General features: G+C 43.2%; 1 protein-coding gene across 1 annotated transcript in view; it reads left to right on the top strand.

Annotated features, from left to right (window-relative positions):
- P2RX7 (purinergic receptor P2X 7) overlaps positions 1–26,249 on the top strand; it is a 68,964-nt gene that overhangs the window by 25,886 nt on the left and 16,829 nt on the right. The window contains exons 4-9 of the mRNA XM_033956195.1: positions 6,435–6,507; positions 9,700–9,796; positions 15,964–16,044; positions 16,131–16,260; positions 21,310–21,446; positions 21,833–21,926. Coding sequence (XP_033812086.1) covers positions 6,435–6,507; positions 9,700–9,796; positions 15,964–16,044; positions 16,131–16,260; positions 21,310–21,446; positions 21,833–21,926 — 612 coding nt within the window. The remainder of the gene's footprint in view (positions 1–6,434; positions 6,508–9,699; positions 9,797–15,963; positions 16,045–16,130; positions 16,261–21,309; positions 21,447–21,832; positions 21,927–26,249) is intronic.

Genomic DNA, 26,249 nt, shown 5'->3' with positions numbered 1-26,249 from the left:
GGAGGGTGGGACGGGTTGGTTGTTGCTGACCTGATGGAGGTTGACTGTTTGCCCATTGTGTTGTATCCAGTTTCATTTCCTGTACTGTTAATGAATACCAATAAAAATGATTGGAAAATAAAAGACCATTCTGGGTAGAACAGCCTTTATGGAAACGTAGTGCCCATTTAACTCCGAACTTTGGGTGTGAGGATTTGCAAAGGCTGATGTAAATGCATTTGCGCAACTAATGGCGGGTGTGCAAATGCAGGTATTCTATAGCACTGCCTAAATTCTGGACATGTCCCTGATTTGCCCAGGCCCCTCCCAGGCCACACCCCCTTTGCTGTCGCATGCTATGAAAATTAGGTGCACGTGGTGTAGAATATTTTATTATTATTATTATTATTCATTTGCATTTGCTGTATTGCAATTTCTGTACCCAACAGGTCTAAGCAGTTTGTAAGCTAAAAACTGTGATTGCTTATTTATCGAAAATATATGATTTTTTGGGGAGCAACAATATAAGTTTTTGTTGCGTCTCTATATTTCTCCTAAGAGAGCACATTTGGCTCGTTGCCCTTGCTCAGAGGCAAGTTTGGGCCATATGTTGTGGTCTTGCCCTTTGGTTGAGGCCTTTTAGGATCGCATCTTCACCTTTAATCCCCTATAATACGTCGAGAGTATTACGGTCAACAGAACAACATCTATTGGTTGTTCCTTCTTTAAAAGTTATTAGTACACGTCGTCATTCTATTTTCTCAGTTACGGCTCCACTAGCCTGGAATGCCCTGCCAATCTATTTAAGAGAGGAAAGAATTCTTGACAAATTTAAGAGCAAACTTAAGGGCTTCCTTTTTAAAGACGCTTTTAGTGATTAATTGAATTCTTTTCATTTTTAATATTTTATATTAAATTTCTTACCCTTTTCCCAATGTTATTTTACCTTAATTGTTTCTTTTATATTGAATTGTATTTCTTCCCACAACTTTACCTCTTTCTGATCATGTATGTTAAATAGTCTTGTTGGTTATGTTTAGTCATGTTATTTTATGTTATGTATTTTTATGATATTTTAATATGTTTAATATTAATTTTATTAGTTATGTATGTTTACCCTAACTTTGTAATTTTTAGCTGTACATCGCTTAGAATCTGGAATAGGCGATTAATCAAATCCTGTAATAAACTTGGAAACTTGGAAACTTATTGAACATATTTGGAAGGTGAAATTACATCGCTCGCCTTTATTACTATTTAGCGTTCTTCCTCGTTATTCTCTTCGTCGGAGAGGTACTTCTACTTTTCTTAAATGGACTGTGGCAATAGCGCTGAAGTGCATACTTTTGAAATGGTTAGATGCAGAAGCTCCTGATATTTCTCTGTGGCGGACTAGAGTGATTTCTTTTCTGATGTGGGAACGCAGAGATATTGTAGGGATTTCCTCACCTCGGGGGCATCTCTTTCAACAAGCATGGGAACCTTTTTGGAACACTATGTCTCCTCGGGCGAGGAGTCGCCTTTTGAACATTTGAATTTGTTCGTTTCCACATTGTTAATTCATAGTATTGATGAATAGAGATTGATTTTGTTGGGGGAGGGGTGGGGGAGGGCTAGGGGGGGTTCAATTTTTCCTCAAAAAATTTGACAGAATCTATGTTGTATTTGATTGCTTGACTTTAATAAAAATTATTTGACTATAAGCGAAAAACTGTTTCGATAAAGTAGAGTATCATTCGCTCAGCATCTAAAGTAGAATGAAAGAAAGGAAATTTAATAATAATAATAATAATAATAACAGCTTAAATACCGCAATACCGTGAAGTTCTATGCGGTTTACAAAGATTAAGCAAAGGTACAAATTGATTGACTTTAAGAGGGGAGGAAGAAAGAGGGTTAATAGGACAGGAAATCCATTTTTGAGGCGAGAGTGATCAATAGAACAAGTTAATCGCTATAGAGGGGAGAGAGAAGAGAGGATCAGTTGTCTAGATACTTTAGGAACAGTTGTGTTTTCAGACGTTTCCTAAATTCCTCATAAGTAGTGGGCGAAAGCAATTGTTCTAGGTCTTTACCCCATGATGCTGCTTGGTGCGAGAGAAGACGTTCATGGTGTTTTTTCAGTTTACAACCTCTCACTGGGGGGGAAACAAAGTTGTAATGTGAGCTTCTCTTGTGTCTGTTGGCTGAGAAGACGAAAAGGTCAGTTATATATTTAGGGGCAAGTCCGTGTAGTGCTTTGAAGTAGAAGCAGGCAAATTTAAACTTTACGCGCACCTCCATTGGCAGCCAATGCAGCTGCCGGTAGTAGGGTGGCACGTGGTCAAACTTCCTCAGTTTGACCGCTGCATTTTGCATCAATTGTAAACGCTGCATGTTCTTTTGGGAAATTGCTAAATAGGCGATGTTACAGTAGTCAAGTAGACTCAGTACGAGGGATTGGACTAGGGTTCTGAATGCCGCTGTATCGAAATAAGCTTTAATGGATCTGAGTTTCCAGAGAGTGAAAAATCCCTTTCTGATCAAGGAGTCCACCTGGTCTCTCATGGTTAGGCACTGATCCAAAGTTACACCTAGTATCTTTATGGTAGGTTGGATAGGGTAATTAAGATTATTGATACATAGTGGTGATTTGAAGGGAATCAACATGTAGGAAAAAGGATGCCAGTACGACATTAGGAAAGGAGGCTATCAACTCATTTAACACAAAAAGGGGTCCTTTCACTAAGGTATGCTAAACGTTTTAGCGCACGCTAGCGTGCCCATTATAGTCTATGGACGTGTTAGCATTTAACGTGCTCTAAAATGGCTAGCGCGCCTTAGTAAAAGGACCCCAAAGTTAGGGTCCCCATATTTTATGAAGAGCAAACCCGGGTGTATGGCTCCGCCCTGTTCTGCCCTGGCCCCGCCTTGTTCTGCTTCCAACCTGCCCCACCCCATTTTGCCTCCAGCTCTGCCCCCAGTCCCACCCCCAAAAAGCCTCGTCTCTTTTTTTTTCCCGACCTCCAGGCCACGTCTGGGCCTCCAGCATGCGTGGATGCACGCGACGTCATCCTTGCACGCTTGCTGAAGGCCCTCCAGATGCGGCTGGAACTCGGGGCTTTCCAAAACCCAGGCAAACGGCCGGGTTTTGAAAAGTCCGTCCAGGAACCCGGACAGACCTCTAAAAAGAGGACATGTCTGGGTTTTTCTTGACGTCTGGCAACCCTACATAAAGTAGAGTAAGAGACAAGCGTTAGGAGGAGAATTTGGAAAACAATGATTCTGTATGGGGCAGCAGTGGTAATCCATATTTCTATGTTAGGTGGATGAGAAGGCTTGAGTGAATAGTCATGTCTTGAGGGCAACTTTAAAATTCCTTGAGCAAGGAAGTAACATGGCAGATAACGACCCGAATGGTCCATGCATCTGCCCAACCTTACCCGCTCTTTAAATTACTGATTCAATTTAAGGGTTTTTTTTTTCCTTCTTTTTAGCTATTTCTGGGCCAGAACCCAAAGTTCTGCCCGGTACTGTGTTTAGGTTTCATCTACTGAAGTCTCCGTCAAAGCTCACTCCATCTAAACCATCCCAGCCATCGAAACCCTCCCCAGCCCATCCTCAAAAGGCCATATACATAAGAACATAAGAACATAAGAAGCGCCATCTCCAGATCAGACCTTCGGTCCATCAAGTCCGGCGATCCGCACACGTGGAGGCCCTGCTAGGTATACACCTGGCTTATTTTATAGCCAACCATATCTTTATATGCCTCTCTCAAGGAGATATGCATCTAGTTTGCTTTTGAAGCCTAGGACTGTCGATTCCGCAATAATCTCCCCTGGGAGAGTATTCCAGATGCCAACCACTCTCTGTGTGAAGCAGAACTTCCTGATATTAGTCCTGAACTTGCCCCCCCTTAGCTTCATTTCATGTCCTCTTGTCCGTGTCAAATTGGACAATGTAAATAGTTTTTTCTGCTCTATTTTGTCGATTCCTTTCAGTATTTTGAAGGTTTCGATCATATCCCCACGCAGTCTCCTTTTCTCAAGGGAGAACAATCCCAGTGTTTTAAGTCGATCCTCATATTCCAGTTTCTCCATACCCTTCACTAGTTTAGTTGCTCGTCTCTGCACCCTCTCCAGCAGTTTTATATCCTTCTTTAAGTAGGGAGACCAATGTTGGACGCAGTATTCCAAGTGGGGTCTGACCATTGCCCTATAAAGCGGCATTATAACTTTCTCCGATCTACTCGAGATTCCTTTCTTTATCATGCCCAACATTCTATTTGCCTTATTTGCCGCTGCCGCGCATTGTGCCGACGGCTTCAGGGTCCTATCTATCAGTACACCCAGATCCCTTTCTTGTTCACTTTTTCCCAGAGTTGCACCTGACATTCTGTACTCGTATTCCTTATTTTTACTGCCTAAATGCATTACCTTGCATTTCTCCACGTTGAACTTCATCTGCCATTTCTCAGACCGTGCAAGTCTGCCCAGTACTGGCCTTAGTTCTTTAATATATACCATTATTTTCTGAGCAGAGATCCTCTGTATCCCTTGGGAGCGCATTCCAGGCATCCACCACCCTCTCCGTAAATAAGTGTTGCGGATAGTGAAGAATAGGGCATAGGGCAGATCGGCATGTATCTCCTAATGCAGTGGTCTCCATTAAAAGGACTGCAGTGTGAATACGAGAAATCTCTGATGGCCACAACAGATTTCAAACTTAAACATACTACTAATTTTGTAAACTGCCTTGACTTGCTTGTTCAGACTGGGTATTAAACATTAAAAAGTAATAGCAATATAGTAGTAAAAATGTAACTCGCATCTTTTTTTTAAATTCTTTATTGATTTTCCAAACTGCAACATGCAATATACAATTATATAACATACAATTAATCAACAAAAGCACATACAACTTAAAAATATACCTAATCAAACCATTTTTTCCCCACCCACCCCCAATAATTATTCAACACTACACAAATACTGCTGGGATATTTGTCCAACATTGGGTCCATAACAGCGTTAAAATCCCCCGCCACAACTAGATTAGAAGCGGCCAATGGTAATACCAATTGTTGAAGATTTTTTGAAAAATGTAGCATCTGGCAGCAGGAAGGGTCAGACTATATACTCAGTGCATTTGGACCAGAATTAGGGCTTCTATTCCTAGGGCTTTATAAAAAGGGCAGTTCTATAAATGGGCACCCACATTTACACACTCAAATGCACACTTGGGCAGTGTTGCTAAGTGCTGTTCTGTAAGTGTCACACAATGCATAAATGCAAGGTGGAGCATGAAAGGCACGGGCAGAGTTGCTACCTCAGTGGCAAAGCAAGAGAAGTTGACGCCCAGGGCAGAGTTGCTGCACTGTGTACTGCCTAAGTGGTCTTCCTCGTTGCACTGTGCTATGCACCTCATGCCTCTTCAGATCTTCCTCAGCAGCAAGCAACATCTGCTACCTGCTGCTTACATCGGCTGAGACTTCCTCTGATGTCACTTCCTGGTCTTGTGAAGGAATGAGGCCAGCATGAACAGTGGATAGCAGATGCTGCTCGCTGCCGGCAAAGATTTGAAAAGGTGTGTGTGTCGGGGGGGGGTGGGGATGCATTTAGGAGACCCCTTCCATCACCAGGGGGGAGAAGGGGAGAGGTGCCAGTCCTTAGTACTCTACTGTGCCACTTATATTTGCAGCTTACAGAACACTGCAAGTACGCACCCTCTTTCTGTATTTGGGAACCTGTTAGGTGCTCCAATGGCATGTTCCGCTAGCTTTCTCTAATAAAATCTGAATTATAGAATGATCTCACCGTGCTGCACCGGAGTACCCAAAAAGAGGCTCCTACCTACTGAATTTCCCCAAAATAGCACATTTAGGTGTTTATTTTCCAGCTATATAGAGAGATAAGAATTCTGGGTTAGATTTTCAAAAGTAGAGCAGCTCTATCCAGATGGTACCATTGGCAATTCTTCTAGACCACCTAAGCACAATCCAGATAGTGCCAGGCAGAGCATGGGTATTCTGCCAAACTCTGCCGATTGCTGGCAAAATTCAACCACTATCCATAGCTATGTGGCTTAAATGAGGCCATTCTCTATCTACATAGCAGCACTAGATTTTAATTGTTGTGAACATGACAATGGAATATTATCCCACCTGTATGTGTGTACCACAGGTAAACTCTTCCTTGGTACTTTCTCCAGTGCAATCAAATATGTACATTTGCCCCACTTTGATTCATTAGCACAGAAAAGCCTGGAATCAGGATACAAGATAAGCTAAGGGAAAGGCTCCAAAGGAAGTGTGGTTTTCTACTATTTACCCAATAAATACTTTTACTTTTGGGTGTTTTATCGATTTGTATTGGTTAAAACCTAAAATCTGAAGTCCAACAAGCTATTGTTAACTTTGGGGGATTTTCTGATATCGCATTTCATTTTACTGCATCTTCTACTATTTTTTTTAGACTCCAACCCCACAAACAATCTGCTCTACAGACAAAGTTTGTAAAAAGGGTTACATAGTCCCACGGAGCAATGGTAAGTACTTTTTCTTGATGGTTTTGTCTGAGGAATATCCATAGTCTGATATTGAGCTAAGGAGGTATTGTCAAGGTCGCATGAGCGCCAAGTTCAAGAACTTCTGATTATTTTGACCCCAGTTCTCTCAGGCCAGATACTTCAGCTCCTTTTGTTTCAGGCTCCTATTAATCTGGCATAAATCCAGGGAGGAGTGGCCCAGTGGCTAGAGCTACAGCTAGAGAATGACCCAGGGACAGTTTTTTTCCCCATCCCCACAGGAACTCAATTTCCCCGTCTTGTCCCCATGAGTTTTGTTACTGTCCCTGCCCCATTCCTGTAAACCAGGGCTGCTCAAGTCCGGTCCTCGAGATCTACTGGCAGGCCAGGTTTTCAGGATATCCACAATAAATATGCATGAGAGAGATTTGCCTGTACTGCCTTCTTGGTATGCAGATCTCTCTCGTTCATGTTCATTGTGGATATCCTGAAAACCTGGCCTGCCAGTAGATCTCGAGGACCGGACTTGGGCAGCCCTGCTGTAAACTCTGCCTTAACCGCACAAGCCTTGAACACTTATGATTTTAAAGTGTTTGAGGCTTCTATTAGGCCGTTTTATACCTCTCACTCTGGTGGGGTTTCTTATAGATAAATATGAAGCTTTTCGATTTCCCCCTGGTGTTGGCCTGCTATTTTTGCGCAAGGCAGGATTGGTGGCTAAGAAAATTATCTTGCCTTGATGTTGCTTGAGAGGGGTCAGGTGCGTAATTCCTTACGACAGTCTAAGGTCTTTTTGCAGGTTTGGGGTCCTTATAGAACCTATAGTATGATCCTTAATACCTTGCCTGTTTCATTTGCTTTGAGTGGTGAGGGGTTGGTGGCCTTGGGGGGGGCCTTTCCTCAGCTTGGCTCTTTTTTTGTTGTTGTTTTTGTCTTGTTTTGTTTTTTGTCTGTTTTGTTTACCTTGGTTTGAGTCTATGTTTGATGTGTTTTATTTAGAGGGGGGAAGGTGGAGGACTTTGGGGGGGGGGGGGTAGGTCCTATGCATTATCTCTTGGGGCTCATCAGCGTCCAGGGCCCTGAATGTCCAGCTTTCACTTTGGTCTTGTTCTAGCCTCCTCCGCTAGGTGTGCTGGGATATTTGTTCTTCCTTTGCTACCAAATTGCTGGTTACTCTTTCTTTGTGCCTGCAGCATCTTTCTAATGTCACCTCTTGTGCTGGGTTCTTCTGGTTGCTTATTATTCTTTGGTATATTCTGGTTCTTTCTTTGTGTGAGGGGCAGGGTATGGGAGGATAGAGGTTGGGTAGGGGGTGTGAGATTTTAGGACCGGGGGATTCTTGCTGTACAGTTCCTGAACAAATGTTGTATCTTCTACTGCATGGGTGCCCACACTTTTTGGATTTGCGAGCTACTTTTAAAATGACCAAGTCAAAATGATCTACCAACAATAAAATTTAAAAAAATCCACAAAGCACACTGTACGCATAGAATATGTTAATTATCATTCCTATTCCGGGGTTTTTTCAAAGAGGTCAAAGCAGATGACTCTATGCACTGTCACCTCAGTAACAACCATACAAAAATAGACAAATATACCCCCCTTCCTTTTTACTAAACCATGATAGCAGTTTTTAGCGCAGGGAGCTACGCTGAATGCCCAGCGCTGCTCTTGATGGTCATAGGCTCCCTGCACTAAAAACCTCTATTGCGGTTTAGTAAAGGGGACCATAGTGTAAAATATAGACAGCAGATATAAATTCAGACACATTTTGATCACTACATTTAAAATAAAATCATTTTTCCTACCTTGTTGTTTGGTGATTTCATGAGTCTCTGGTTGCACTTTCTTCTTCTGACTGTGCATCCAATCTTTCTTCCCTTCTTTCAGCCTGCATGCTTCCTCTCCTCCAGACCTCATTCCCTCCCCCAACTTTTTCTTCCTCTCTACCTGCCTCCCTTTCTTTTTTTCTCTCTTCATGCCCCCTTTCTTTTTTTCTGTTTCTCTTCTTTCCTTCTGTCTCCCTGCCTGCCCTCTTTCTTTCTTTCTCCCTGCCCTCCCCCAAGCCACTGCCGCTGCCATCGGGGAACAGGCCCACAAGCCCCACCGCCGCCATCCAATAACAGGCCCCAAAGCCGCCGCCCCAAGCTCTCCCTGCTTCCCTGTGTCGGGCCGACCAGCATTCCTCTCCCCGACGTCAATTCTGCCGTCGGAGAGGAAGTTCCAGCCCAGCCAGGCAGTGATTGGCTGGCCAGAACTTCCTCTTCGACGGCAGAATTGACTTCGGGGAGAGGAAGGCTGATCGGCCCGGTAGATCGCCAAGACAAAGTGAGTCTATCACGGAGCCCGGGATGGGCTCCGCGATCGACTCACTTTGCCTTGGCGATCTACCGGTCGATCGCGATCGACCTATTGGGCACCCCTGTTCTACTGTATTCATTGTCCTGGGGGGGGGGGGTTTCTGCCTTGTTCAATAAAATTGTTTCAACCTTGAAGTGTTTGAGGCTTGTGCAAATGAGGACAGAGCTTGCAGGGATGAGGCAGGGACAGAATTAGAACTTGCGGGGATGGGACAGGAAAATGAGTTCCCGCAAGGTCATGGAAAAATTTCTCCCCATGTCATTCTCTAGCTACAGCCTCAGCGCCTTGAATTTGCGGGTTCAAGCCCAGCACTGCTCCTTGTGATCCTGGGCAAGTCAATTAATCCTCCATTGCCCCAAGTATGTTAAGTAGATTGTGAGCTCACCAGGATAGATAGGGGGAAATGCTTGAGTATCTGAATATTATAAATAACAAATAAACTTGGAAGTACATGGAGTTTAATACTCCAGAAGCAGACACACAACCATCTCTGGGACAAAATAGGACAAAAAGAGGAATGCAATCACAATTGCCCATTTAGATAGACAGAGATGAAGTGATTTTCTTATGTCAAATAATGAAAGCCTGGATTTGAACTGAGTCCCAGGATTCCATCTGACATATAAAGGGTCAAGGGTAAAGAATCATGGATTTGATATCCTACCTTTCTGTAGTACAACCAAAGTGTTTCATATAAGTTATATGCAGGGCTCACAATCTAAGGCCAGCTACTAAAGCAGAGCTTCTTAACCAAATAAAGTTCTGGTCATTTTAATAAGGGAATCTTGAAAAGCACTGGAAAATCCAGGCCAGTGCAGGCTTTCCACTTCCTCTTATGTTTACATCCTATAGGAATTCAGACCGGAAAGTGCATAAAATATAATGCAAATGTCAGGACCTGTGAAATCTCGGCCTGGTGTCCTGTGGAATCAGATAGACAAGCACCAGAGTAAGTACAAAGGTTCCTGTTTGCTAAATACTCATATCTGCGCTAGGTGTAAAAGATTCTGGGTTTCTATAGCACCTCTAACACTGTCCTAGTGGGGTGCACTTTGGGGTGGGGGTAATTTATAACCACCTACATTATCTAAAAGTTCACAAATATTTCTTACTCCAGAGAGCTCAAATAATTTTCTGAAAAAGTATTTACACATATTTAACCCTGCTAGTTTGGGCAGATCTTTTTCTGAGTGGAATTATTGAATGCTTAGTATGGGTATAGTTCTAAGAACACCTCCCCCTAAATCTGGTTGGGCTTGAAGTTTTATAAAGCCCATTTCCATACACAAATGGCTTTGAAAATTACCCTCTTTGTAATCCATTTATTATGGTTTATGATTTTATTCATTTATATTCCATGACTCCTCTTTCCGCCTTCTGGTACAATCCTCTGTCTTGAGCGTACTAGACTATTGCAATATCATTTATCTGAGCTCCACAAAGAAAACCCTCAGGAGACTAAAACTGATCCAGAACACTGCCGTCCGCCTCATATTCGGCCTGAACAAATGGGACCACATCACACCTTTCTACCACCAACTGCATTGGCTCCCCTTCGAATCCAGAATCCTGTTCAAATTCGCCTGCTTCTGTTACAAAACTGTTTTTGGCCTATTACCTAGATACCTCAATCACCATTTCACTCTGAACCACACCAACAAGAAATCCCGCAGAATACAGCTGTTTGTCTTCCCATCCCTAAAACTATGTCATTTCAAAAGATTTCTCGACAAAACCTTTGCTTACCAGGCAGCCAAGCTGAACCCCTGGCTTGCCCAAATGATACTCGAGGCTCCCTCTTACCTTAGCTTCAGAAAACTTCTCAAAACGCACCTTTTCCGTGAACAGACCTTTTAATCCCCCTTGCCCCCTTTTTTCTCCCCTTTCCCTCTCTACCCCGCCCCTTCGGCTGTCCCTTCCCCCCCCTCCCGATTTCATCTCTCTCTCGCTATATCATATCTTACAACCCTCCTCCTGTATCACCGTTTAACCCGACCTAATCCCTTCAAAAAAGTTCCCCCCCCCCCACTTTCATTGCCTGTATCTTTATCAAAATTTTGTAAATCCGTGTGCTATCACGGACCTTAATTTAATGGATGTAAACCGCCTAGAACTTTACGGGTATGGCGGTATACAAGAATAAAATTATTATTATTATTATTATTATATGAATCAAGGTGGTCAGTCATACATTTTGGTGGTTGAGAATATTAGAAATTGAATATTAGAGTTTGAATATTTGAATATTAGAGTTTGAATAAAGTTGATCTACACTTTGCTACAAGCTGTGATGGGGAACTGGAAAAATTCTACTTTAGCAATACACTTATTAATGCGGTACTCCTCTAGTATTGGGCAAGGGTCCTTCAGAAGAAGCTACACGAATCCACATTCAAGTACCGAGGACCCAAGACTTGGAACAACCTCCCACTTCATCTGCGACAAACACAAACATACTATATTTTCAGGAAAGGCTAAAGACACCTCTTCTCCTCAAACACATAACAGTAACCCTAATCTGCCTATATAACCTCAACCTGGGTTCATGGCCTTTACTAAGAATTCTTGTCATGAATCCACACCAAAGCCCATCGTAAATCTCAACAATCTTATTGTAAATCGCACTGATTCCCAGTTGAAATTTCTCTACTGTGCTAAATCCTACTGAAATAAACACTAACATCTCTGATTTCACCTTGCTTCTTTTATTTATCTGTAGACGGCCCAATAATATTTTTCATTATTCATATTCAGCTGAATAATAAAACATGATTTTTGGTCCAGCTTTAATTATGAAGTCAGTTAATTACTACTGCGCCTCTACTGAAGTGAAAGACTTAGGGCTCCTTTTATCAAGCCGCGCTTGCAGTTTAACTTGCGTAATACCGCGCGCTAAACCGCCGGCCGCGCTAGCCGCTACCACCTCCTCTTGAGCAAACGGTAGTTTTTATCCAGTGCGGGGGTTAATGCGTGATGAAAAGTCACGCGCGTTAACCCCGCTAGCGCGGCTTGATAAAAGGAGCCCTTAAATACTATTGGTGCTGTTTAGGTCTAAAATACATCATCAGTCTGATGTTTTTAACATGTATCATGACCAGAATATAACTCTAAATGCGTCCTGTAATAACTGTGTTTGTGCTGCCCAAATCCAGGGCTTTTCTTTAGGGGGTACTTAGGGATACTGAGTACTGGCACCTTTTCCATTGCATGCTAACATTGACCCATTTTCCCCACGTATTGATCCAAGTTCTCAGGCACTGCACACTAATTCTGCCTTTTCGTAGATTCTGTGGCTATTGTGAGGTAGGACTTTCACTGATCACTCCACCCTTGAAGGATAGCCTGGCTTTTGTGTACCAGCATCTGTTTTTCTAGAAATGCACTGTCCAAATCATGCATATAAGCAAAGCAATGGAATTCTGTTTAGTCATTACACTTCTCCCTCCGGATTCGTGGGGGATAGGGGCAGAGCCGGACCGCGAATGGCGAAAAACCGTGAATATCCGGCTCTGACCCACCCCCGCCTCCCTCCCGCCTTCACGGCCTTACCTGGTGGTCTAGCGGGCTTTCGGGGCAGGAGCGATCTTCCTACGTTCCTGCCCCGTGCAGATCGCCATTAGGAAATGGCTGCTGTGAGTTCCCGTAGTCTCTCGAGACTATGACGGGAACTCCCTACAGCTATTTCCTAATGGCGATCTGCACGGGGCAGAAGCGTAGGAAGATCGCTCCTGCCCCGAAAGCCCGCTAGACCACCAGGTAAGGCCGGGATACCGGGGGGAAGACTTAACGATGGGGTTTTTTTTTTTTTTTTCCCCCTCCCCAAAAAAATCACGAATATGTGAAATCGCAATTACCGAAACCACGAATGGGGAGGGGGAAGTGTATATTGAAAATGCCATTGCTATGCACTTGTCTGAAGCAAACTGAAGAGATGCTTAATGCTCTCTCCTCTAGGGAAACTTTGGGAATTCTCTCTAATTCTATGTGGGCATCATTTTATTTATTTATTCATTCAATTATTTAGCCTGTCCTCCCAAAGGAGCCCAGAACAGGTTACAAAGTTCATCCACAATATAATCGAGACAGGACAGAGATGACACCTAAATGGGCCTCTGCGTGTGCGGATCGCCGGACTAGATGGACCTTGGTCTGATCCAGTGAAGGTGTTTCTTATGTACAGTATAGACATGACAGTAAAACATATACTCTAAGCAGCTTCTTAAAGTTTGCAATGATTTCATGAGTACAAAAACTCATGTTTCCATGGTGCTTAGCCTATTTTCCTGTGTGAGCACACATTTTTGTCCACACATTATTTGCATTTGATTTCTTTATGGTCTTGGATGCAAACATATTGCTTTGCGTGTGTTGGGGTAAAATGGACTGAGTTTTGGTGTAGGCCCCTAACGGATGCCTTATTAAATCGGCCTTTGTTCTTCATGAATCAATAGAAGATTATTCTGATCATAGCCTGAAGGTTCTGGCATGAAATGCAAGTGCTGCATTCTTGGCAATACTACAAAGCCCTTGCTGGAAGTCGCCCACATACTATGAAAACATGGGAAACACCACATTTCTCCTTCATTGTATTTTTAGAAAAGCCTCTCTATCATATTTTTAAACTTTCTTCCACTGGCATTTACATCCCTTACAAATCACACGGACGTGTGAGTTAACTGCTTGTTTGAACCTGGGATTTTGAGGAGTGAGGGGGCAATTGACTGTTCTTATCTCTCTGGCTTTACAATTCACTTCAAACAGCTGAAACGTGAAGCTGCTCTTTTTGTATACTGACCGTTTCCTCTGTATGCGCAGCAGATACACATGTGTGCGATTTTTGGGGATTTAGTTCACATCTTTCCAGTAGTTCAAGGTGAGTTACATTCAGATATAGCCAAGGCAGGATTAATTTGTCGAGGGCCCCTAGGCACACAAGTACACTGGGCCCCCTACCCCGCTCCACCCCACCATGCGCCTAGGCCGAAACAGGAAGCTGCATCAGAGGGAAGCTTTGGGCAAGCAGCACCGCTTGTACAATTACAGTTCCCGTTGCCTTTCTTACCCGCGTTGCTTATTTGTCTTACTTTCCGTCGATGGGGGGTGGGCCGCGTTGCCGATCGATGCTGGAGGGGCCCATCGCCGTTTGGAAAAAACCATGTTGATGCCCTCCTTCATTGGGCCCCCCTGACCATTTCGGGCCCTAGGCACGTGCCTACTTGGCCTATTGGTTAATTCTGCCCTGGGTATAGCAGTTATTTCCTTGTCCCTGAAAGACTATAATCTAAGGGGCTTTTACTGATTACAAGTAGTGCATTCTAATGGACATTGGAATGTGCTAAGTGCCACGTTGCCCGTAATTATAAAAGAAGAAATACAGAAAAGAGTGCTATCTTATTTCATTAAGTGCTAATTTGCACAAACAAAATTCTCTGTTTTGTACATTCTTTCAGATCATTGATTGAACCATATCCACATCATTGTCTTCTTGGGTGGGCTGAGACTTTTCAGCACCCCCTCATAGAGTGAAGCCTTTCAATCTCTGGTAACCAGAACTGAGATTGTGATGTCATAATGCCTCATTCCACCAATAAGATTCAGCCTCATCAGTGGTGTTACAATGGTTTGATTGTACTATACTTGGCTCACTTTTATTACATACAAGGGGGTGCTGAAAAGTTCTCAGCCCAACTTACCAACTTCCTAAATTCTGAGCATTATTTTGCCATTGTAGCTGAAAAGAGTACTATTGTCTTTCATTACATGCCAATTTGCAGAAATGAACTTCTATGTTTTGACATTGTTTCAGCTCATTGATTGAACCATATCCACATCATTCTCTTCTTGGTTGGTCTGAGAATCTTTCAGCACCCCCTCGTAAGTGCTCACACGCTATTGGTCCTGCATTAATGGGGAAATTAGTGCATGGCCATTAATGAAAATTTTGGAAAATAGTTTTACTGCTACACTAAAAGTGGCCTTAACGCATGGGAAAGACCCGTGCTGGAGACAGCAGTGGCCACTTTTTAGCACAGCTTAATAAAATGACTCCTCAGTGATTACACCACAATTAAATCTGTAAAGACCTCTTATCCTGTGATCAAATCACAATTAAATCTGTGAAATTTTTTTAAATCTAGTAAGAGCGGATAGTGTAGCTGGTTATAAGAAAGGTTTGGACAAGTTCCTGGAGGAAAATTCCATAGTCTGTTATTGAGAAAGACATGGGGGAAGCCACTGCTTGCCCTGTATTGGTAGCATGGAATGTTGATACTATTTGGGGTTCTAGAATCTTTTTGCTCTTTGAGATTCCGGAATCTTGCTATTCTTTTGGAATTCTGCATGGAATGTTGCTACTTCTTGGGTATTGGCCAAGTACTAGTGACTTGGATTGGCCACCATGAGAATGGGCTACTGGGGCTTGATGGACCATTGGTCTGACCCAGTAAGGCTATTCTTATGTTCTTATGTCAGCAATATCATGTATCCAGGCCTTTTGCTCTGTTCAAAATGTATGCAGACTATGTGGCACCGGGTTTCTCAGCTCAGAGCTCTGTGAAAACCAAACCACAAATGTCTTGTGGATTTCCTGTCTAGAAGCAAGTTGTCAGTTTTTGTAAGTGAACATAGATGGATTTCCTGTCCTTGTTTTCCTTGATGGTCTGCCTTGGCCGAGATATATCCCACAACCTGAGCTATACCTTCCATCTAGATTACTCTATCCAATAAGTCCGAACAGTACAACAGGCATTTATTTTCTGTATCTACCAAGAGGATCAGGCACAGGAGTTTTGATAGCGAGTTTTCTCTTCATTCCATTCCCATTCTGGGTTCCACTACACAAAGGGATTGTTTCATTTGCAGGAAAAGTTCTATAACTCAAGTTGAAGTCTCTTCTCCATCTAGGCGTGACCACCCCATGGAGGTGATGTACTCAGGAGTGGGGGGGGGGGGGTCAGAAGGGTATGGGATGAGAGAGGGAGGGAGACTGGCAGGGAAGGGGTGTGAGTGTTTCCTTCTTGCCCTCAGTCAGCCACCAGTATCATTGAATAATCATACTGGAGGAAGAATTGAGCATAAAGTTATTGGTTCTTCAACTTTGTAAACTCTTTCTTCTAGACCTGCCGTCTTGAACAGTGCCGAGAACTTCACAGTGCTTATAAAGAACAATATTCACTTCCCAATATTCAACTATACAACGTAGGTACAAGACCTGTCATTTTCCTAAGCATTGTAAACATTTTTCTGCATCCTAAACTTAGCATTTTTTTTTTTTCTTTTTCCAGAAGAAATATTTTGCCACAATTCAATGTTTCTTGTATGTTCAACAAAACCACAGATCCACAATGCCCAATTTTTCGCTTAGGAGACATTGTTGAGGAAGCAGGAGAGAGCTTTTCGAAAATGGCAGTTGAGGTTTGTAATAAATGTAACCTTATATTTTGACTTCTGCGTTAAAAAAATTTGTTTGTTAATTCTCTTATCACAACTATGGCTCACGTTTCATTCATCATCATGCATAAAAACTCTGTCAGTATCTACCTCTTGGAAAAGTATATATATGTATAATTGAAATATGACAGGTAGGTTGGTGACTTGGTGTTCTTTGCAGACGGGCAGAATAAAAACAGACTTATAAACAAGTACATTTGGGGCAGAAATTGGCTCTTCCATGCCCTGGGTCAGCTGAGGCTAGAGATGCTGCAGTGGAAATGTTGATGGTCTCTGGGGAGAAGGGGGTCATGCATGGTGATTGTTAAGGTTGCCACCTAGTGGCAGTATCTTGAACACAGCACACTATATTTTGGAAGACTGCAATAACCTGATGCTATCATCGATGGACCAGTTTAATTTTGTGGACTGCAGCATGTTCCATAGCATCCAGCGTTGGTGATGCAGCCTTGCCAGTGCTTGATGTTCTTCATGAGCCCTGAATCCAGAGGAGCATTGAGTCATGCAAGGGTACTAACTCATCGATGACAACATCAGAATATACAGAGACATCATCAAGTATAGTGTAAGATGAGGTATTGGCTCAACTACTGGGACAAGCCGTTGAAGGGCAGTTGCATGTGACAACAGTGAGTAAAGGTGGTATTTTAATATTTCAGGATACCATTGGGTCAGTTGTTGGAACAGTTTTAAATATTTTATCAGCTCTATTGGAAAAACCTATATATATAACCCTAGAATCCAAATGGGATGCTATAACTAGACTGGAGAAAGTGTTTGTGGGTACTACAATTGACACTCGATGAAGTTAAAGGGAAATACTTTTAAAACCAATAGGAGAAAATTTTTTTCAGTCAGAGAATAGTTTAAGCTCTGGAATACATTGCCAGAGGTCATGGTAAGAGCAGATAGCATAGCCGGTTTGGACAAGTTCCTGGAGGAAAAGTCCATAGTCTGTTATTGAGAAAGACATGGGGAAGCCACTGCATGCCCTGGATCAGTAGGAATGTTGCTACTCCTTGGGTTTTGGCCAGGTACTAGTGACATGGATTGGCCACCATGTGAACGGGTTACTGGGGTTGATGGGTTTGATGGGTTTGACCCAGTAAAGCCATTCTTATGTTCTTATAAATGTAAGGCCCAGGGACTCTATAGGATGAGGAAGATTAGAGGGTTGACACAAAGTATAAGATGGGGATATCTCTACACATGGAATGGTGGGCCTGGTTAATAAGATTGAGAAACCTGAAAACTGTGCTAGGAGATTAATTTTAGACTTTGGTAATTTACCCAAGTCATCTAATACAGTATATCTGCATTGAAGCTGTTTAGGAAGTATTTGATAGAGGTTCTTGGAATGTCTGAGGAGGCTGTACCACTAATGCCCTAAGTCTATTTTCTACTTGAGAAAAAGCATTCTGGGACTAGGGGGAAGAATTATTAGAGACCCTACTTGGAGTATTGTGTCCAATTTTGAAGGCCATATCTCTTCAAGGACATAAAAAGACAGGGTGGTTTAGAGCAGTGGTCTCAAACATGCGGCCCCCCAGGAACTATTTTGTGGCACGCAATCTGTCGTCTCCACAAGTTTTCTGATTGTGGAGAGGACAATCGCGTACAGACCGTGACTGTGGCTCGCCTAAAGCAGGGGTCCTCATTCTGCTTCCCTTCCCTTTTCACTGCCCTCCCTCAAGCCACCACAATCAGGGAACAGGCCAGTGCTGCTTATCTTCCCCAGCTTCCCCAGCTTATCTCCCTGCTTATCTTCCCCAGCTCGGAGCCGACCAATTCTCACCACCCAACGTCAATTCTAACGTTGGGGAGGAAGTTCCGGCTGGCCTGGAACTTCATCTCCGACGTTAGAATTGGCCACTGAGGCTGTGCACCCTTTCTATAACTTCAGGTAACATAATACAAATGTAATGTAATGTAATGTAATTTATTTCTTGTAATGTAATTTATTTCTTATATACCGCTAAATTCCGTTAGGATTCTAAACGGTTTACAGAAAATAGACAATAGGGTGCATTAAAATTATAAGTAAGATAGGTACTTAGAAATTCCCTTACTGTCCCGAAGGCTCACAATCTAACTAAAGTACCTGGGAAAATGACAATTAGTAGAGTAATGAAGAAATAAAAATAGAGATAGATGAGAAAAATAAGAAAATAAACATTCTAATAAGACTACAATGATCTAAAGGACTTTGAAAGGTTGAAAAGAGGGGAGATAGGAAATAGAAGCAGAAGGGAGAACCGTTGAAACTATAAAATTCTGGGGAAATTTAAATGAAATTTAAATAATAAAATAAAAACAAAAACAAGTGGCAAAACAATGAATGAGATTTAAAATATATCATAAACTAAAAAGAAAGTGAAAAATAAAAAACAAAAACAGTCAAGACTGAAGTCCAGCTTGAAATGACTTCACTGCTTTGGCTGCCAAACTTCTCCAGATGTCATCCGATCCTTGTCAGCAAACCGGAAGCCCCAAATCCAGTGTCTCCGGTCATCAACTCGTCTAAAACATTCACACTCGCCTCCTGCATGCCAAATTCGTTGAATCTGTCTCCTTTGTGGACAGGCACCGCCCGCGCCTCTCTGACCGTTTGCGGCGCCTCGATGACTGTGCCGTCCGGACCAACCATGGCCTCCCGGTGGCGGTGGTGGTCGTGGGGGTCGCTCCTATTCATGGCCGAAGCTAGCGGAGTGTTTCCGGCTGCTACTGGGGGGCGGAGCTTGCACTCACGCCGAGCCCCGGAGGAAGAGAGGTGGCCTGGGAGCCCTGGAGATGTTAGCTGCGGTGAGAGCAGGCAAAAGGCAGGAGCAGGCGAACGGTTCAACTGCTGCAGTTCAGGAGGGTTCCCGGCTGCTTCTGGGGGGCTGAGCTCGCTCACACGCCGAGCCCCGGAGGAAGAGAGGTGGCCTGGGAGCTCTAGAGATGTCAGTTATGGTGAGAGCAGGCAAAAGGCAGGAGCAGGCGAACAGCTCATAGTATCTTCTGATGTTTAGAATTTACAGCTGGTCTTTTCTCATAACGCATATACCATATGCTTCTTTTGCTTGGTTAATGTCCTTTTAGAGGATTTTATAATTAAATAAATGAAATATAGTTGTTTAAAAGGAGGGAGCTCAACTGTCAGCCAGCCACCATCCAGCCTCCAAGATTCCGGAAATGTTTCATAATCAACTGAAATTTCTAACCCAAACACTTTTTTATGCTGTACATTAGATTTTTCAAATCCTCCTGTTGTTATGGCACATGGTCCTTAGCAGCCTCTGAATTTAATTCATTTAAGGGGGACGCTGCATTAGAGCCTTGTGTTATTTGCCCCTTAATGTGACTTAAAGGGCTCTAACACAGCTTGCCTCGCTCTGCCGCAGTGATATTAGGTCGCCACAGGTGAATAAACCTTGGGGGAAAATATTTGCTGTCTGACCTGCTGTTTTCTGCCGCCACATTGGATCTTGTGAATGTTTGCCCTAGCATTTTTGAAATCAGCTGGCGCCAGTGCCTCTCCTTCTCTCTGGCCCTCTTCCCTGCTGGCACCCCCTACTGGCATCTCGGGGCCCATCTGGAGGGCCTCTGCACATGTATGGACGTAGATAATGTCACGCATATGCGTGATGTCATCACGGTGACGTCCACGCACTTCTGGGTGCCTCAAGCCGTGGCCACTACCTTTAGTGTGCCCTGGCTCAAGAAAGTTTGAGACACTGGCCTAGTGGTTAGTGCACCCAGTAGACAGCCAGGATTCAAATCTTACTACTGGTCCTTGCAATCTTGGGCAAGTCATTTAACCCTCCATTGACTCAAGAACAAACAGATAAGGCCCTGCCCCCCCACCACCACACACACATGTAGAATAGGAAAATAGCAAATGTAAACTCATCTTTAGCCACCACTGATAAATGTATTAGCTAAATCCAAAAAAATAAACAAACATATCACCTGTGACTCAGAGAGTGCAAAGATCCCTCCCAAATGCTACTCTCCCTATAGTGCCTCCATAGACTGCCTCAGCTTCCCTGTAGAGCATTTTCATGTAGACTGCCTCAGTGTTCACTTCTTTACAGCAGGCACAATTTTGAAATATCACATCTTTGACCCAGCCACCTAATTTCCCGAAAGAAGAATCAAATTCAACTGGAGGGGGGGGGGGGAGAAACACCCCTGGTACAAAAATCACAGTAGACTTTCATACCTGGCAACCAAATTCAAGAGTGAGTTGAAATTCTACGTTGGCAAAGATGTTTCCATTCTAAAAATTTCAGGAAATTAAAGCCATAGCTAAGGTTCTCATAGAACCCTCGACAGGATACTACTAAATCTCCCATCCACAAAAAATCTTCAATACAAACGAGTTTTCCACTCCATGCTTACCTTTCTAGAAGTAAAAACTTGGAATGACCTTACAGAAACGACTAGAACTGAACCTAGCCACACCATTTTCTGGAGAAAACTGAAAACCCATCTTTTCGACACTTAATCCCCTGTATACTCTCTTTCTCGCCTAATTTCCACTTTCCCTCCCTCTTCCTCACTACCCCTCTTTCCTATCCTCTTCCCTCCTCTCTCCTCTCCCCTCTCTTTAAGTCGCCTTGAGCCTGTATAGGTATTAGCAAGCACAAATAGAAGATTAGATTAGATTAGAACTAACTACAAACTCAATTAGCTTTGTAAAGAAAGGTATTTATTTATTTATTTTAAAAATTTATATACCGTTTTTTTCCAAAATGGTTTACAAAATGATTACATTATGTATATTCACTATAGGCCGAAAATATCCTCCTTTTTAGATGTGGATGTTTCTTCCCAAGCAGAGATGAAACGTAGAAGAAATAAAACAGAGTAACTGGAGTTTAGATCAGTGGCATAGCCTTGGTTGGGCTTAGGTAAAAAGTTGAGCTTTCATGGCCTTCTTCAAGTAGAGGTAGTCCTGCGTGAGGCTAAAATCTTGCTTTGAAATATCTTGCATGCATATCTCAGCACAGGTGTGTTTTTGTCTCTTAGGGTGGAATTATGGGCATACAGATTAATTGGGACTGTAACCTGGATAGACTGTCCTATCACTGCAGACCGAAATACAGCTTTCGGCGACTGGATGACAAAAAGGCCACCGAGGCTGTGCACCCTTTCTATAACTTCAGGTAACACAATACAAATGTTTCATAATCAACTGGAATTTCTAACCCAAACACTTTTTTATGCTGTACATTAGATTTTTCAAATCCTCCTGTTGTTATGGCACATAGCCCTTAGCAGCCTCTGAATTTAATTCATTTAAGGAAGCTGCATTAGAGCCTTGTGTTATTTGCCCCTTAGTGTGACTTAAAGGGCTCTAACACAGCTTGCCTCGCCCTGCCGCAGTGATATTAGGTCGCCACGTGAATAAACCTTGGGGGAAATATTTGCTGTCTGATCTGCTGTTTTCTGCCGCCACATTGGATCTTGTGAATGTTTGCCCTAGCATTTTTGAAATTTGTTTCAGTTCCACTAAAATTGCACACAACTGCTTTTTTTTTTTTTTTTCTAGGTTTGCAAAGTACTACAAACATGCAGATGGAACAGAAGCAAGGACCTTGATTAAAGCTTATGGAATACGATTTGACATCCTGGTGTTTGGCACAGTAAATGCACTACTGTATTGTGTTTGTGGATGTGTAGTTTGTATAAAGATAAGGGAATCCCTGCCTTCAGCAACTTGAGATGTTTTTTTTTTTTTTAAGTATCCCTTGAGATCTCTTAACATGCATTAAGAGCAGAACCTATAAGTACAGCACTAATGTAAGTTCAGACTCACGTAGTTTCAGTAACTAGAACACAAGGGTAGAAACTCTGCCTTTTCCTTGGCTGAGTGACTTTGGAACGAAGAATGCTGGTAAAAGGGGCCTTTTTAATATTAGCAAGTGCCACCTCAGTACTCTCTGTGAATATGTGCACATCTTTCTATAGTGTACATCCTACTTAGCACTTAAACTAAACTAAACTAAACCTTAAGTTTATATACCGCGTCATCTCCACGGAAGTAGAGCTCGACACGGTTTACAGGAATTACTAAAGAAAGGAACTCCAATGGGAAGGAGAAGGGCTTGGTAAAAGGAAGGAAGGAGGGGACTAAGTACAGAGGAGAGGGAGGAAGTGGTTACATTTTAGAAAAAAGCCAGGTTTTCAAATGTTTTCTGAAGCATTGGAGGGAGGACGAACTTCGAAGAGGGGCAGATAAGCTGTTCCACAGCTCGATGATCTTGAAGAGGAGGGATGTTCCAAGTTTTCCTGTATGGGTGATGCCTTTTAAAGAGGGGAATGATAGTATGAATTTTTGAGTGGATCTGGTGGAGTTAGGATTCGGGGAGAGCCAGGAAAGTGGAAACAGGGGAGGAAGGATGCCGTGTAGAGACTTGAAGGCTAGGCAGGCACATTTGTAGTGAACCCTGAGGAGAACCGGGAGCCAGTTCCAGTATTCGACATTTCTGTTTCAGTTAGAAACATAGAAACATAGAAAGATGACGGCAGAAAAGGGCCAAGGCCCATCAAGTCTGCCCACTCTATAGACCCTCCCCTTAATATTAGCCAATGTTCTACCCTGATCCACTTAGGGATCCCACATGGGCGTCCCATTTATTCTTAAAATCTGGCACGCTGCTGGCCTCGATTACCTGTACTGGAAGCTTGTTCCATTGATCAATCACTCGCTCCGTGAAGAAATACTTCCTGGTGTCGCCGTGAAATTTTCCGCCCTTGAGTTTGAGCGGGTGCCCCCTTGTGGTTGAGGGGCCTCTGAGAAGGAAAATGTTATCTTCCACTTCTATACGTCCGGTGATGTATTTAAACGTCTCAATCATGTCTCCCCTCTCCCTGCGTTCCTCGAGAGTGTAGAGCTGCAAACTGTTTAGTCTTGCTTCGTACGAGAGACCTTTAAGCCCTGAGACCATTCTGGTGGCCATCCTTTGGACCGACTCGACCCTCTGCATGTCCTTGCGATAATGTGGATTCCAGAATTGCACGCAGTATTCCAGATGAGTTGTCTGTGGTATGGAAGGTACCAGGGGGCCTTGCGGGAGTAGGAGACAGTTTTAGTAGATAGTGGAGCAAGGGAGCGGTAGGTGGTTTCCGAGAGGGTGATCCACTTATTTTATAGATGGGTATTACATATAAGGTGTGATCAAAAAATATGGTGAATGCTGCTGCCGAGCAACATCCAACAGAAAGGCAGGGATCTTCGATACGGGAAGTGGCACATCAAACCTTAGTAACAGTGTGTGACAAGTTTCAGCTGGTTTGGTGCAGTCAGTTGGTTGTGAACTACAGTTGAGAGGAGGTGTACCATAAATCATGGATCACAAACAATGCATTAACATGAAATTTTGGTTCAAACTCCAAAAGAGTGCTGAAGAAACACACAAAATGTTAAAATTAGTTTATGGTAATGCTGCAGTGACCATGAAGATGGTTTACAAGTGGTTTGAGCGATTTTATAATGATTGTGAATCAGTTGAAGATGAGGGTTGTATAAAGAGAGGCATAGCCAGTAGAAGGAAGAAGGTGTTGATGCCCCTGTACAGGTCGTTGGTGAGGCCCCACTTGGAGTATTGTGTTCAGTTTTGGAGACCGTATTTGGCAAAAGACGTAAGAAAACTTGAAGCGGTCCAGAGGAGGGTGACGAAAATGATAGGAGGCTTGCGCTAGAAGACATATGAGGAGAGGCTGGAAGCCCTGAATATGTATACCTAGAGGAAAGGAGGGACAGGGGAGATATGATTCAGACATTCAAATAATTGAGGAGTATTAACATAGAACAAAATATTTTCCAGAGAAAAGAAAATGGTAAAACCAGAGGACATAATTTGAGGTTGAGGTGTAGTAGATTCAAGAGCAATGTTAGGAAATTCTACTTTACGGAAAGGGTGGTGGATGCCTGAAATGCGCTCCCGAGAGAGGTGGTGGAGAGAAAAACGGTGACTGAGTTCAAAGAAGCGTGGGATAAACACAGAGGATCTAGAATCAGAAAATAATAGTAAATATTGAACTAAGGCCAGTACTGGGCAAACTTGCACAGTCTGTATATGGCCGTTTGGGGGAGGATAGGCTGGAGAGGGCTTCAATGGCTGGGAAGGTGTAGATGGGCTGGAGTAGGTTTTGACGGTGATTCGGCAGTTGCAACCCAAGCACAGTATCGGGTAGAGCTTTGGATTCTTGCCCAGGAAAAAAACATTGCATTATGTCCTCATCCACCTTATTTACCGGATCTGTCACCGTGTAACTTATGGCTCTTCCCTAAAGTCAAAATGACCATGAAAGGTAAACGTTTTGAATCAATTCAGGACATCGAGGCAGCCATGACAGCGCAACGAAAGACACTTATGAAAAAGGACTTCCAGAACTGCTTCAGAACGTGGCAAGAACAATGAGATAAATGTGTTCAACATGAGGGGGATTAATAGCAATGTATTTTTTACTGGTAAGCATCAATATAAACAATCTCAAATAGTCTGAACATAAGCAATGCCTCCGCTGAGTCAGACCTGAGGTCCATCTTGCCCAGCAGTTCGCTCATGCGGCTGCCCAACAGGTCCAGGACCTGTGCAGTAATCCTCTATCTATACCCTTCTATCCCCTTTTCCAGCAGGAAATTGTCCAATCCTTTCTTGAACCCCAGTACCGTACTCTGCTCTATTACGTCCTCTGGAAGCGCATTCCAGGTGTCCACCACACGTTGGGTAAAGAAGAACTTCCTAGCATTTGTTTTGAAACTGTCCCCTTTCAACTTTTCCGAATGCCCTCTTGTTCTCTTATTTTTCGAAAGTTTGAAGAATCTGTCCCTCTTTACTCTCTCTATGCCCTTCATGATCTTGTAAGTCTCTATCATATCCCCTCTGAGTCTCCTCTTCTCCAGGGAAAAGAGTCCCAGTTTCTCCAATCTCTCAGCGTATGAAAGGTTTTCCATCCCTTTTATCAGACGTGGCGCTCTCCTCTGAACCCTCTCGAGTAACGCCATATCCTTCTTAAGGTACGATGACCAATATTGGACGCAGTACTCCAGATGCGGACGCACCATCGCCCGATACAACGGCAGGATAACTTCTTTCGTCCTGGTAGTAATACCCTTCTTGATTATACCTAGCATTCTATTCGCTCTCTTAGCGGCCGCTGCGCACTGTGCCGTCGGCTTCATTGACATGTCCACCATTACCCCCAAGTCCCTTTCTTGGGTACTCTCATTCAATAACATCCCTCCCATTGTATAGTTGTACCTCGGGATTCTGCTTCCCACATGTAATACTTTACATTTCTCAACATTGAACTTCATCTGCCATCTCGTCGCCCATTCCCCTAGTTTGTTCAAATCCCTTTGCAATTCTTCGCAGTCCTCTTTAGTCCGAGCTCCACTAAATAGTTTGGTGTCGTCCGCAAATTTTATTATCTCACACTTCATCCCTGTTTCTAGATCATTTATGAATATATTAAATAGCAGTGGCCTGAGCACCGAGCCCTGTGGGACACCACTCGTGGCCCTCCTCCAGTCAGAGTAGTGGCCCTTTACTCCTACCCTCTGTTTCCTACCCGCCAACCAGTTTCCGATCCATCTATGTACGTCTCCTTCCACCCCTTGGTTCTTCAGTTTCCGAAGTATGGGTTTGTATGGGAAACAGGGTTTTAAAATTTTAGTCCTAGTAGTTTGCCGGTCCACAAAATAATTCTTTTATTTCTGCCGGTTCACGGGTGTAAAAAGTAGGCGTTCATGGGGTACCTTGTCAAAGGCTTTTTGGAAATCTAGATATATGATGTCTATGGGGTCTCCTCTGTCCATCCGTTTGTTAATTCCTTCGAAGAAGTGCAATAAATTAGTTAGGCACAATCTCCCCTTGCAGAAACCATGTTGGCTGGTAATTTATTTCAACAATAAGCATTAATATAAACAATAGAGAATAACACGGTGGCGGGTTACCCGC

The sequence above is a fragment of the Geotrypetes seraphini genome, chromosome 8 (assembly GCF_902459505.1).
Source record: "Geotrypetes seraphini chromosome 8, aGeoSer1.1, whole genome shotgun sequence".
In the NCBI taxonomy this organism is placed as follows: domain Eukaryota; kingdom Metazoa; phylum Chordata; class Amphibia; order Gymnophiona; family Dermophiidae; genus Geotrypetes; species Geotrypetes seraphini.
The sequence above is the reverse complement of the archived record's forward strand: the minus strand, read 5'-3'. Positions and strand labels throughout refer to the sequence as shown.